This window comes from Hemicordylus capensis, chromosome 2 (genome assembly GCF_027244095.1).
Source record: "Hemicordylus capensis ecotype Gifberg chromosome 2, rHemCap1.1.pri, whole genome shotgun sequence".
NCBI lineage: Eukaryota > Metazoa > Chordata > Lepidosauria > Squamata > Cordylidae > Hemicordylus > Hemicordylus capensis.
In genome coordinates, this window is record NC_069658.1 from 116887649 (window position 1) to 116902830 (window position 15182).

At 44.9% G+C, this 15182-nt stretch overlaps 1 protein-coding gene and 1 pseudogene across 36 annotated transcripts in view; one reads left to right on the forward strand and one right to left on the reverse strand.

Annotated features, from left to right (window-relative positions):
• The window catches only part of MPDZ (multiple PDZ domain crumbs cell polarity complex component), a 186390-nt gene that overhangs the window by 82532 nt on the left and 88676 nt on the right, over positions 1-15182 (reverse strand). For 22 of the 36 annotated variants that reach the window (XM_053294929.1, XM_053294920.1, XM_053294922.1 and 19 more), the window contains 4 exons: positions 14077-14361; positions 7908-8031; positions 4816-5014; positions 1467-1508 (listed from right to left, as the gene is read on the reverse strand). In XM_053294929.1, coding sequence (XP_053150904.1) covers positions 1467-1508; positions 4816-5014; positions 7908-8031; positions 14077-14361 — 650 coding nt within the window. The remainder of the gene's footprint in view (positions 1-1466; positions 1509-4815; positions 5015-7907; positions 8032-14076; positions 14362-15182) is intronic. The other 14 variants (XM_053294949.1, XM_053294946.1, XM_053294944.1 and 11 more) reach the window with 2 other exon arrangements.
• LOC128348422 (uncharacterized) lies at positions 9727-9845 on the forward strand (annotated as a pseudogene).

Below are 15182 nucleotides of genomic sequence, written 5' to 3' on the forward strand. Positions count from 1 at the left end.
GAGTGGCAGGGCCAGCAGGGATCTACATAGGCTGCTCTGGCATAGCTGGGGTTGAGTGTAGCCCTTTGTGTGGGTTAGCTGGAGTATCTGTCTCCAAGGTAGGTTGAGAGGCCTCTCTGGTGGGCTGTGGCTGGCAAGACCCTCCTCTTCTTTGTGTACCAGCACCTAAATAGTGACTGGTGTGGCTTGTGGCAGGGACGAACTCTCTTCCTGTGGCCTGAATGGTGGAGTGCTGGGAGCGCCTGGAGACTGAGTCTCTATGAGTGGCTGCTGAACGGTGCCAAGTGTGCCTCGAAGGGCCCGCATGTTCCCTGGAAGGAGCCAGGTGTGCACATCTGCAGCCGTTTGGGAGCAGTTCCTTCTAGCATACTCTCTTCCCCTTTGCTGTACTGTAGTCAAGTCCTCCAATAGCAAGGGTGATGGTGTGGCCCACTGCATGGTCTCGAAGGAGAGCCAGAGGGAAAGGGGAAACAAAAGCAGAACAAAAATAAAGGTTTTGTTTGTTTGTTTAAATGGAAAAGTGGGGGAAGACAAGAGGAGAGGCAAGGACAGAGAAGAGGCAAATAAACAGAGGAAAATTTAAAGCAGAAAGGAAAATGCCAAAGAAAAATGCTGGAGCTCGTCTGAGACATGTGCAGAGGAGTGAGACAGAGTCAAAACTGGGAGATCCTAGCCCTGGAGCACGAGATTCTGTCTCCAAGGAGCAAGTGGGTGTGCCCACCCATAGTTATGGATATCCTCCTACACTGGGGGGGAAAGACATGGTGAAGCACTGATTTCCCCTTTCTTTGCCAATATCTATTCTGCACTTTTATTGGGAAGAGAGGGAATAAGCATGCAATGGGAATCCCTGATGCAGCTACACAACAACTGTCAGGTTGTAAAAAAGGAGGAGAAAAAAGTAAGATGCTATATTAATTGGCTGTTCTTCAGCTGAAAGGAGGTTGCTTGCCCATTGTCCTGGGAGCTGGTTGAATAAATATATTTATATATTTTTAAAAGCAGAGTGGGGTGCATCCTCCATTTTAAACCAGGAGAAATACTGTGCCTGGTGTCAGCTGCTTGACTAATACATCTGGCACACTGAACTGTTTGAGTAAGTGCACCTCGTAAACAATCAGTGGGACTCTTCAAATCACCTCATCCCTTTTAAAGGATGAAATTCTCCAACCATTTGTGATTTGACTATGCTATTTAAGAAGGAAAGAAACTAAGAAGACATTCCTTAAATGCCTTCAAAACACTACCTTTTACATACTATAATGTTTACTGTAATTGGGTAATGAATCAATTCCCTTAATAGACTTTAATTCGATGAAAGTTTCTATGTATGTGGCATGTGTATATAGTACTGTACCTATATCTGGATATATCCCAGCTATTTTGGCTGTTATGAAAGCATGAATGATTTCACAGACAAGTTGCAACACAGAGCTATAATGAGCTTTTGAATCACCGATACTCACACATAAAAGGGGGCCTGATCATCAGCAGGTGTTGGAGAAGATCTAGAATGTGAAGCATACGACGCAGCAACTTTTTACAATAGTGTTAACAAATGTCAGTGACTTGTGCTGAATGCAAGATGCATACACACGTAGTTAAAAGTGTGCACTCCTATTTTCTTCCCTCTTCCCCCCTCTCCACCTCCATTCTATCTACACCTCCCACCAGAAAGCATCTGCTCTTTATTGGAGTGTATAGCGGTGATTATTAACAAGCATGAAAAATGGAACTGCAATCAATCTTTTATTCCTTGATCAGAGATTCATCTCCACACGTTCAGTTAAGGCAGGTGAATTCTGAATCAGCTCAGTAATTATCTGGCAGATGTTACAAGCAGCTGTTGATACTGCTGCTAAAAGCAAAACCTTAGATATTATTACAGAAAATGTAAGGTGGAGTGAGAAGCAAAGCAACACTTTGTGGGGAGGCCACACATCTGCTTGTCTGCTTAGGGGGGGAAAGGGTGTATGTGTACATGTAAAGAGAGATCATTAGATAGATCTGAACAATAAGGCTGCTCATGAAGTCATCCATGCCACACTTCTTAAGAGATAAGTTGCACTGAATGCAGTGGTATTTGAGTGAGTGTGCTGTTAAAACTTGATCTGTTTACAAACATCCCATAGCTGGCTGGTTAACTCAACTTCAGATGCAACATACATGCTATTTAAGTCATTGGCAATGTAACTAAACGTAACAGTTATAGACCACTTTATTGTAACAGAAGAGCTTGTGTTGAATAAAACATCTTTTTATTTCCCTTGAATAAATTAGAATTAATTAAAAACTTCAAACACAGCTCATTGAATTCTGAAAATGTACTAAAAATAATACCCTATTTGCATATGCCAGTGGTAAAAAATCTTTACAGATATCCAGGAAGAAAGCTACTTTTTACTGACTATATTCTGAGATGACCTAACCATCCAGTAGAGTGAAATACAAATTTTATAAATAAAAGGGCTGTTGGCTGACACCCTGCTTAATGAAGCACGCATGCTCTGAGCCTCTGTGGTCATTCAGTGGGAGCCCTCATGCAACTCCTCCAGTCCTCTAGCAAGCACCCTATTGCTCAAGAGCCCTCATACCTTTGAGTGCTGCCCGAACTCCGGAAGTGCTCTGTAGGATCAGAAAGACATGACCTGCCCTCAGCAACATGTTTCCAATTTTACAGAGCATTTCTGGAGTGCGAGTCGCACTCAGAAATACTAGGGCTCCTGCTAGAAGACTGGGTCAGCTGCGTGAAGGCTCCACTGCATATCTGCAGATGCTCAAAGCACGCACAGTTCATTAACAAGGATGGCAGCCACTACTTGTCAAAGATGTACTGAAAGTTATACTTCAAAGCATTATCTTTCTGTCTTAATGCCATGTGTCATACTTTCTGTATTTTGCCCCTTGTCCGCTACAGAAATATTCCTCAAAGAAAATAATCAGTGGTAAAGGAAGATTTTAAAAAAATCCAAGGATTTTTCATCTGCCTGAACACAAGTTTTCTGTCACCTGGGGCACAATGCTATTCTCTTTCTTGAGGACATGGTGCAGAGACCCCACTGGGTCAAGCACACAACCATCTGCCAAGCCAGAACACAGCAAAATGAGACACTCATTGGACAATGGGCAACTCAGGTCCAATGTGGGCTCACTTGATCTGTCAAGAACAAGAGGAAGATGCAATACAAAAGGACCTGGGCCACTTGCTGCCTCATGTAGAGGAATGGAAGCCAGAAAGCGGAACAGGGAGAAGGGAAAACACTCTTCTTCATGAAGTGCAGCCATTACTGTCTGATGTCATCGGCAGGAAGGGTGAACAGGGAACAGGTGCCCCAATCTTCTTCATCCTCCCTGCCCAGAAAGAGCGCAGACTGCACCCATGCAAAATAAACATTTTGATTGCCGTCCCAACTGGATACAAACACATACTCTTGATTAAAATATTAGACACAATGCAACAACAACTAGACAAAATTATATTTCAAAAATGATGCATAGAGCAACTACTCATTTTAGTAGACACACCCTTCATGGGACACAACATATCTTAGGGTTGGCTTTTCTCCATAATATGTATGCTCCTCCTTTAAGAAAGTCAGAGAAGTAGTACTTGAAATACTTTTTGTGTCTTGGAAATTCAGCTAGAGTGAAAAGAAGGGCGTTCTTCAGTTGTGGGTGGACCCTCTTCTCAGGTCAGTCTTTACAAGATAACACCCTTCCTTTTAGAACATACGTGACATCTGGAAAGTTTTCATTCTTGGTTTTGAATTTTTAATTGCTGTTTTTACTGAGATGCTTTGGGTATTATGAGCTGTCTTGATTCTTTTGAGAAAGGCAACACAAACATATTTTCATAAAATAAAAATAGATAAAGGGATATTGTCTGGCGCAGCCAACCATCCTTATTTCCAAGGGCAGGGCTGCGGGACGGCAGCCAAGGAGAGGAGGAGGAAGGCCTGCCAATGGGAGAGAACCCAGCCCGAGGCCCGCTGCAGCCCACAGCAAGCAGAAGCCTCAACCACGAGCTAGCAAGGTGTGGGCAGAGCCCCGGGAGGGCCGAAGGGGAGGCACACAAGGATAACGTCAGTAGCACGCCTCCTGAGGAGAGGGGGCCCGAGAGGGAGGAAGGAGGAGAGGGAAAGGCAGGGGCAGCAGCTGTCGGGGATAGGGAACTACCCAGAATAAAGATAGGCATTGGCCCTGCACAAGGAGGAGGGTGATGCATAGATTGCGAAGAGGCATATAAGGGGCCGGCCAGGGAAGAGGACCTGGCTGGCAGGCAGTTTCGGGAGACTCCAGAGAGAGGCCAACACAAGGAGCAAACAGCCTGGGACGTAAGAGGAACAGGGTGATGCTCAACCCCCTCCCCGTTCCCGCTCTGAGGCCAGTCCCAGTAAGCCTTGCCAGGCTGGGTTAGGGGCACAAAGGGGTGTACAGCCAGATAGATATGCAAAGGAAGCTGCTTACTTCATTAAAGTGAACAGGGTGGCTTTTATAAATTAGTGAGTGCCACATGTGCATTAGAGTCCTTAAGGCAGCAGCAGATCACAGGACTGGCAAATCAGCCTGCATTGGTCTATCAAACTGCAATTCTTGAATGCTCATTAAAATCTGTAGACCTGTTTCAGGATTGCTTGTTTGAGAACCATTTTCTTATTAGACTTACACTAGCAGTTTCAGTGTATGCTCTCCATACAAATCCTGTATCAAAGTTAACAAATTAAACAAATATAAATGCAGTTCATCCTTCATTTAAACAAACAAACCAAACAAACTTTTCTTCACTATCAACCAACTATATTGTAATGTACATACTTTATATCTGGTCCAATGAGAGAGTGTCTCCTGAGCATGGCTCGCGCCTGTGCATTGGTTAAATTAGTGGTAGGTTCCTCATTTATAGACAGTATACAATCGCCTACACCAATTCGTCCATCACGACTTATGGAACCACCATGGATAATGCTGCGGACTATCATTCCTGAGCCATCTTTATTGGAACTTACAGTCATGCCTTAAAGAAAAAATAAATGAAGAGGTCAGTCCACAGTAATGAAGGGATGTGCACGAGCCAGTTCGGCACCTCCTCTGGGAAGCATTGAACTGGCTCGGGTGCCAGTATTAGAACCTGCTTGGAGGGGCGCAGTTCCCTTAAAAAGCAGGTAGGGAGCTCCTTGCCTACTGATTCACAGCCTGCCCACTCTCCAAAAGGCCGTGCGTGGCTGTGGTGCTGTTCCCTGCAGCCTCCACATGGTCGGCACAACATGGCGGCACATGCAGAGTGGCTGCCACCGCTGGAAAAGTGGTGGGGCAGCCTTTGGGAAAGTGGGTGCCGCCACTGGAAAAGCAGTGGGGCGGCAGATGAGCAGGAAAGGAGATCCTTAACTGCTTTTTAAGGGAACCGCTCCCCATCCTGCTAGCGGCTGCAGGAACGGCTCGTGCACATCCCTACAGTGATGTAACTGATGCATGAAATATTGGGACAAACTGGCACATAAAAAGACCCTATAGTGAGCCACATTCAATTTAGGCCTTACACACATTTTTCTGCCAATATTTTATTTTATTTTATTTTATTTTATTTATTTATTACATTTCTAGACCGCCGCATCCAAAGGCTCTGGGCGGTGCACAACAAGTTTAAAAAGACATAAAAACAAACATCATTTAAAAACACACTGCTTAAAACAATATAAAAACAATTTAAAAACAATTCAAAACAATTTAAAACCAATTAAATGATCACATATACTTACAAACATTCAAAAGGAAAATTCCCTCCTACTCTTGCCAATTATTAAATCTGATAAAATATCAAAGTGCAGGGAATATTACACTCACACATTCCAAAAGCCCTCCTTTTACCACCCTTCTTTAAGCTATTTGGAAAACTGTGTCATACCCTTATTACTAAAACTAGTGTGATCTCAGACCATATTACAGCAAGGACATAATATGGATAGAAAAAGTGCCACCTATTTGGTAAAAAATGTGTATGTGTTTACATTTTGTTTCAAACATTGAAAGAAAGAACGTTACCCACAGGAAAAATCATATTAAAACTCTACGACTTTTAGAAGACATTGTCCCTACTTCTAAATAAATAAATGTTACTTAATGGAAAAGAAAATGCACAGATTCCTTTACACAATCTATACATTCTCCTATTAAGTAACATTTACATGACTTGGGTCAATTCACACATATTTTGGAGGTATGGAATATCCAAGCAGCCTGCATAGCTTCCACATTCTTTATAGGGATGTGCAATTCAATTCACCATGGAATCAATCCTGGTCAAATTGGGGGTGATTCGTGAATTTGACCCCAAATCAAATCACCCTCAAAATAGAGGGCCCGATTTGGGGTTGAGTACAATCACCCTCAATTCGACCCGAACCAATTCAAACACCATTTTGAGGCGAATCAGACAGTAAGGGCTGCACTTTTCCTGTTCTGCTGGAAAAACTGGCCTCAAAATTGCATTTTTTCCTGGGGGAGCTGGTCTACCAATTAGGATGGGCAGGTAGACCAGTCCTCTGCTCCAGACTTGGTGTGTCAGCTTGCCTCAGAAGACAGATCTACCCAGGTCCTCTGAGATCAAGCTTTCTCCAGGGAAAAAGCACTCGTTTGAAACCCATTTTCCCAGCAAAACAGGCCTCAAAATGGCACTCATTCAAATCACCCGAATCAATTCAAATGAAGTGAAATCAAATGATTTCGATGAATCAATTCCATTAAAGTCGGGGGGCGGGGGTCTATGATTCATTTGAACTCAAATCGAGTATTAGATTTTGATATGGCACACCTCTAATTCTTTAGGGCTTCTTCACTCACTTCATTTGAACTAATGAGAATGCTTTACTATATTTACCTGAATCCAATCGGTTTCCCTCCCAAGTTTTTTGATGTCAAAAATCAGGAGGTCATCTTAAATTTAGAGTCCTGTTCCTTTTGAATAAATGCAGGTATAACCAGTATGTAGTCTCGACTTTTTAAGGTTGTTGTCTTAAATTCAGAGTCATCTTCAATGTGGTAAATACGAGTACATCAAATCATACAATCAGTCCATCTAGCTGGATGACAATGCTGGCTGACATCCCAATAAACACTGCAACAGTGCAACAAAGATGCACCCACACAAGTTCACATTGCTGATTGGATGCTTAAAGTTGCTTAGTCTCTTGCGCTCTCAGTCCACTTGTGCAAGCATTGTGTTTGCTCAAGGACAGCAGATAGCTTTGCATAATTTCCTGTAACATATACGGACTGAGGAAGAGGTTTCACACCAGGAGGTGTACTGAAGGTTGCACAAATGAAATATTAAACTGGAATGCAAGCTCCCATCTTAGCGGAACTATACTGCTGCTATCATTTATATGCTGCTTTTCAATGAAAACATTCTTGAAGCAGCTTACAGTATGTAGAAAAAGAATAAGATGGTTCCTTGTTCACCAAAGGGGTCACAGGGAACTAGCTAATGCAACATTTGCATTAGTACAGGTTAGACTGGATGTCATCCACTGTCTACTCTGACTATAACTCTTCAAAGTGTCACACAGATGTTTATTATAGCCCTGCTACCCAAGATTGTTGTAACTGTAACTAGAAAGGGATGTTCTTATGCAACTACTTCAATAGAAGGGGCATTTCTATGCCTGCAAAGAAGTGCATATGCCAAGTTGTTTCCTCCATAGATATTAATGGAGAAGCACAATCATACAGGAATTTATCATACACATTTAATCACGTGGAGAACTGTGAATCAGGAGCTGTGTAGCAGAACTTGTGAATTACAAGTGGAACAAAACAAGGGTTGTTTTCATATAGCAGTGGGGAACAACTAGGCAAAAGTGAGGATAACAACATCAGAGAAGAGTGTGCAACAGGCAAGTTAGATACACTACCTAAACTTGAATTGCCTTTTGCAATAGTAATAGTCTTCTCAAACTTGTTTTTGTTTGTAGTTAGAATTGTAGAACACCTCCCAGCATGTGTTAGGCTATTATTTTCCATCAAGAATACTTGATCCTGATAAGGAGAAAACCAGTGTCAGTTCATAACAACAAAGATATGGAACATGACTAGATTTTGCATGATTTAGAATTTACAGATGGTTTGCAATCTGCCAGGTATTCATGTAATAAGACAATGTGTATTTCTAATTTGCTTACAAAGCTCTTGTTTCCCTTTAAATTAATCATACTGAGCTAAAGGAAAAACAAGTAACATGGTGCTAAAGCATCAACATGTTCACAAGTTCTGTGGCAGTAACACAGCAACAAAGCAGGAGGAAGGGGTGTGCACGGAACCATTCTCAGAGGTTCAGTTTGAATTGGAGCCAAATTCAAACAGAACCACCATTCCGCAAACCGGTCTGTTAGAACTGGCCAGCAGTTTGGTTAGTGCAGTTGAACCAAGTCAAACTGGTTTGGCCTGGTTCAGGTGGCTATGCTTGTAAAAGGGAATTTGGTGAGGATTCCCCTTTACAAGCAAAGGGGATTCCTAACTCTCAAGGGGTTGAAAGGGCAGGTGTGGGGGGGTGGTTAGTGAGAGAGCCTGCCCTGCTCTTCTAGGCCCCGCCGGTCCCCCCACCCCACCCCCGGCAGCTGGTTCTGGCCACTGCCAAACCAGGCCACCACCAGGCTGTGCTGCTATGGGGGGGGGGGGGGAGAGTGCTGGCAAGGCCTAGAGGAGCCACCACCGCACCACCGGTGGAAAGGGGCTCCATTGTCTGCCCTTTCAACCCCTTTAGAGTTAGGAATTCCCTTCACTTGTAAAGGGAAATCATCACTGAAAGCATAGTCACCCAAACTGGGTCAGACCGGTTTGATTTGAACCTGGTCTGGTTAGGTTCAAACTCGAACCAAGCTCCTGGGGGGGGGGCGTTCCTGTTTGAGCTCAAACTGGTTCTGCACACACCTAGCAGGAGAGTTGCACAGCAGCACAATTGTGGAAAGTCAGACAGAAGTTTATACCCAACTCTTTGTCACAGGCAGAGTTACAAGCCTCCCTGCTCATGTCCAGATGTGCCACAAGCTTCTGTTGCTTGTCCTGTTTGTGGCGTGTGTGTGTGTGTGTGTGTGTGTGTGTGTGTGTGTGTGTGTGTGTGAGAGAGAGAGAGAGAGAGAGAGAGAGAGAGAGAGAGAGAGAGAGAGAGAGAGAGAGAGCGCACTACAAGAATGAACAAGAATACATACTTGGAACAGCTCCCCGCAACTGCTCCGTCTTTCAGTTCATCATGCACCTTCTCTATTTCCTTTAAGTAACCTACTTCTGCTTACAACCCACTTGGCTTTGCCCTATTCCATTCTCAATCCCTGATCTGTCCTGTATGTCCAGCTACGTACCACTCATAACACACTGTCTTCAATTTATTTATTTATTTAAAACATTTTTACCTCACCCCTCCAGTACACTACTGCTCGGGACAGCTCACAACATTTATAAAACAGTTACAGTATAAAATCAGACTAATAAAATTAACCAAATTAAACAAGTTAAAAATCCAAGCTAAAACCACAATCAAAATTAGCTTTTAACATTCCAAATTAAAATCTTAAAAGCTAAAAACTAAGAATTATAAAAACTAAAGAACCTACCAGATATACACAACAGGTGAAACATTTAAAAGCCTCTTTAAAAAGATGTGTTTTTAGTTGTTTCTTAAAAACAGTGAGCGAGGGAGCACAGCGAAGCTCTTTAGGGAGGGCATTCAAAATCAAAATCTACAGCCACACTACCCTGAACGTGCCTGATCTCGTCTGATCTTGGAAGCTAAGCAGGGTCAGGCCTGGTTAGTACTTGGATGGGAGACTGCCTGGGAATACTGGGTGCTGTAGGCTTTTAGGAGAGGAGAGCTGTTCTTGTGGTAGCAAGCATGACTTGTCCCCATAGCTAAGCAGGGTCTGCCCTGGTTGCATATGAATGGGAGACTTGATGTGTGAGCACTGAAAGATGTTCCCCTCAGGGGATGAAGCCGCTCTGGGAAGAGCAGAAGGTTTCAAGTTCCCTCCCTGGCTTCTCCAAGATAGGGCTGAGAGAGATTCCTGCCTGCAACCTTGGAGAAGCCGCTGCCAGTCTGTGAAGACAATACTCAGCTAGATAGACCAATGGTCTGACTCAGTATATGGCAATTTCCTATGTTCCTGTGTTCCTAAAAGCCAAGGAGCCAATTAGGTTAAAAAAAAATTAATCACTACAAGCTTATCTCCGGGAAGACTGTATTGATTTATCATTCATCATCCAGAGCAATTTTGTTGTACAATTTATACATATTGGCCTGCATGTTCCGCAGTAAATCATGGCAGATCTGAGCTACCCATGCTGCTGAGGGCTCCTAAGGTTTTGCACAGGAATGCAAACACGTAAAGTAGTATGTCCGCTCTTCAGGACCTCTACTTAGATTGAAAATAATGTAAGTAGTGCTTCAACGTGTGGGTGTACTACATTAGGTATTTGTGCTCTCGCGCTAGGCCACTGACAATTCCATGGGAGCCCACAGCAGCAAAGGTAGCTCAGAACCATCCGTGTTATACTGCAGAACATGTCGGACAGTATGATGCCATCCAAAGCACAGTCCTTTGTAACAGATCTATGCCACAAACTGACTGCCATGTGCACTCTATATACCATACACCCATTGCTTGCCATAAGATTTCATCCAAACATTTCATCTAAGTGAACTTGTGCTGCTGAAAGATCAGGAAAGGATGCATGGGAAGAACTAGGTTGATGGTCAAAGTTAGACTGTTATTTCACAGTGGTCCCTGATATGGGAGAAGGCAGGAATTACTAGGGCTCTCACTTGAACTGTTTCTGATAGTGGTGGCTGTAATAGTATGGGGCCCGTGGTTTTCAGACAAGGTGCTCTCCTTTCCATGTATTGACCACATGGACTTTGTCCAACTGGTGAACATCCATTTGCCTCAATTCTCCAGAGTGATGGGGCTGATCAAAAGGCAGGTATTGGAATGCCTCAAGCACAACATGGTTTTCAGAGCATCATACATGCCCAGCGTGCACAACAAAATCGTGAATGCACTCTCCCACTTCCAGTTTCACAGGTTCAAGGAACCGGCACTGGAGGCAAAGTCAGTGAACCTGCCAGGGGAAATCTAGAGTTGTGGAAACTAACAATCAATCAAGCAATCATTTTATTTACGGCCATAAGCCAAACAAATGGAAACTAACAGTGAACCAGAGCATGAAGGCTTCGCTGGCCCCTTCAAGCAGGGATTGCTACTTCCAGAACCTGGGGCACCTGACCTGCTTCATGGGTAGGAAGGGCACAGGATTCCCCTTTCTGATCCAGGTTAGTTAGGTACTGAGGTTCATGGTACGTCTGCACACCTCAGGGCTGTCCGGGCAGACCATCGCACAGCAGCTAGCAGCCATCTTCTCTTTTTCAAAGATGGGAGGGCACCCCGACTCCTGCCAAGACTTCAGGGTGAGACAGGTCTTGGCCAGTTGGTCATGGGAGAAGGGTAAAAGCTTGGACACCAGACTTCCTATTGACCTTGAAAAAAGTTTGTCAAGGTCACTGTCATGTTTTTGGCACATTCAGAGTCAGCGTTCTATTTCCAAAATCCAAAATGGATGCACTGGGCAGGGCCACGGCCTTCCAAGGCATGCATTTTCTCCATACAATAGTCCTCAAAAACTGACCAACTAGGCCACGGGATCCCAACCTGTGGTGCTCCAGATGTTGCTTAACTACTGCTCCCATCATCCCCAGGCACAATAAACTGTAGCTGGGGATTATGGGAATTATAGTTCATCAAGATCTGGAGTACCACAGGTTGGGAACATCTGAACTAGGCAAAGGGGCTCACATAGTGCTGATAGGTGGGAAGGCAGGGGCATTACCCCTGCTAACTTGACAAAGAGGCACCTTTCAACGTGGTGATTCTTTTATTTAGCAGGGGGAGAGTAACTGGCCCTATCCACCCCCAGCGCAGTACCTCCAGTGACTGTTGCTGGTGTATATCTTATGGGGTTTTTTTAAGATTGTGAGCCCTTTAGGGACAGCAATCCATCTTATTTATTTATTATTCCTCTGTGTAAACCGCCCTGGGCCATTTTTGGAATGGTGGTATAGAAATCAAATCACATCACATCACATCACATCACATCAATAAATATTATGCCCAGTGAAGGCCTTGCATGAATATCTCTTTGAGTCACAAGAAAGGGGCCACCTACTATTCACACAAGTGGATGGGTTTCCCCTTGACCTAATGGCAATTCAACAGGGTGTTTTGAAAGACCTTAGAAGTGGCGAAGCTGTCACTGTAGGGCTTCGGGATACATTCCTTCTGCATTAGAGCCACCTCTGCAGCAGAAGGGATTCTGGTACCAGTTAGCGTAAGGGGAAGAGGTGGTTGGCGCTCGGGGGCTTAAGGGCCTACATAAGGGGCAGGTCTGACTAGGGTGGGGTTAGGAAAATATCCCTCATTCACACTAATGCCAGCTCTGTCATTCCTTGTAGTGGTGGGGCAAGGGCAGCAGCAGTCTGGATGATCAAGCATAGCATCCCCTACTGGGCTTCAGTCAACTTGAAAGATCCAGAACTTGACCTGACACCAGGGGCAAGGATGAAATGGCTGGCGAAGAAGAGATGAACTGTCAAGAGCTGTGATAGCAGGCAGCCAAAAGAGCCTAGCCTGATGTATTAGTGCTGCACCTAGGTGAAAACTATTTAGTACAAGCCTCTGGGGTCAGGGTAATCTCCTACTTGTTGAGAGACTCCACAGAAATCATCAAAATCTTTCCAGGGGTAACCTTCACTTTTGTAGAGATATTGCCTCCCATCATTTGAGTAGGCACCAGGGACAATGCAGCTCTTGACAGAGCCTGGGTCAAGGCCAACAAAGACATTTGTTGGTGTTTTAGGTAGCGTGGGTTTATGTCCAGATACAGGGAGCTCTACAGAAACATCAATGTTCATCTCTCGCAGGAGGCAAGCTTTAAACCACTACCCTCAAGGAGAGAGAGAGAGACATACTGCAGCTCAGGTTTCATGGTGGGACAGGGCCAAAACTTGGCTAAGCAGCCACCATCTATGGCAGAGTGGCTGGGGTGCAAACTAGGGGTGAAATCAGATAAGAAGATCCTGGTGCCATACAGCATGGCTTCTGATTCCCAAATCATTGGCTGACAATAAAGAAGGGAGAATGGATCCTTCTCCTAGTTTTCTCACTGCAGCCTGAGTGGGTAAGGCACGGGGCAGGCTAGGGTTTAATCCCTGTGCTGGATGGCCTGGGCCTCCATTGAGCTCCTTCATTGCTCCAGGCCTCCATGCTAGTCCATGCTGCACCTGCAGCTGTTGAATGGAACTGGCTGGTGGGCAGCTATGGCTGAGAAGATCTGTTAGTTTTCACCACCCATCCACCTCTTACCAAGTCCGGGGACCGGGTCTCACGATCAGTGAGACCTGGTTGGGGGTGGTGAGCGGGGAGTGCGGGCTAAGCCTGCTCTCCCTGCACACGAGGGGGAGGGAGCCCTGGGTGGCCGGATCGGCCGCCCACACAACTGCCAGCTCCATGATGGAGCCGGTGGGGGCTGGGGCCAATCAGCCCCCGCAAGCTCCAGCATGTCCTGGGCGAGCACACAGGGCATGCTGTTGAGACACCCAGAGCTGGAAGGCGGCTTTTCGTCTCCCCTTCAGGGGTCTCCTCGTGAGTAGCTGTGGCGCCACACCGCGGCTACTCACGATCAGAAAGCCCGGGTGTGCAGAGCGCTCGCTCTGCAAACCCAGGCTTTAGGGAGGGCTACTTGATTGGGTTACCTGCTCGTAAACCACCAGGCTCGCCTGCGAGCCCGGTGGTTTACACGATCAACAAAAATCAGGCTAGGTTCTCCTAGCCTGATTTTTGTTGATCATGAGAATAGCTCCTGGGTCTGTTTATATATAGCTTGTTTGAAGCTGAGTTAAATAAAGTTGTGGTCAGGTGCTTTGCCCTGAGCCAGTTTCCAATATGCTTGTGTCTTATCTCCTCCTTTCTCTTCACACAATCCTGTTTTAAAATCACTGGACAGACTGTATACATAAATGTATACACAATAAATGCTTACTTTTCCAGTAGAATCAGATGGCATTCTGGAAGTTAAGGTTGCACTGTGTAAGATTTCAGCTGTTAGCTGAGACTCTCTCCAAATGCTTGTGTTTTCATGTTCTGCTTGTTTCTTCGGAGAATGTGTAGTTGAATCTTTTCTTGTGGAACCACCAGAAGATTGTTCCACACACACATCTGCAGAGGACTTGCTCTCTCTGCTTCTCTGCATTATATCCATGTTGTAGACGTTTTGATCAGATAATCGGTAACTGACTGAGGCATTTGAAGTTTCTTTGCCAACACTCTAGCAATATAAACATTATTTCAAACCTTCATATGATATTGTTAAAATATGTCACCTAACTATTAACGAAGTGTTAAATATATTCTTATTGTTGTAAGCTGCTAGACTTCTTGTTAAATAATCTGGATCATTTATTTTATTTAAATTAAATAACATAAATAAACCAGTTAGTATTCGAATAAGGAAGGGGGAGTATGGTCTATCACATCTTCATCAAAAAAGGGAACTATTGCACCTAACAAGCCAATCCTAAACACACTTCTGCAGAGATAACTTCTATTGAAATGAATGGGTTTGTTTCTAGGCAATGGGGCGATTCTCACGACCAACAAAAATTGGGCTAGGAGAGCCTAGCCCGATTTTTGTTGGTTGTAAGAACCAGCGGGCTCGCAGCCGAGCCCAGTGGTTTTTGAACGGGTAACCTGCTCAAGAACCCCTGCTAAAAAGCAGGTTTGCGGAGCGAGCGCTACAGCAAACCTGCTTTTTAGGCTTGTGAGTAGGGTATATTCACTCGCGCAGGGCATACTGGGGCTTGTGGGGGCCACGCGGCCTATGCTCCCCCCACCCCCGCCAGCTCCGTCATGCAGCCGGCCATCGTGTGGGAGGCCAATCTGGCCACCCAGGGCTCCCTGCCCGCTCATCTGCGGGGAGAGCGGGCTTAGCCTTAGCCCGCTCTCCTCACAGTTTTAACAAAAGCGGGTCTCATGGATCGTGAGACTCACCTCAATGTGTTTAGACGGGGGTATTAGAGTGCTTCTGAAGCAGTAACAGTTTCATGTTAAAAGCCATTTGAAAGATACTGGCTGGTATCCAGATTAACA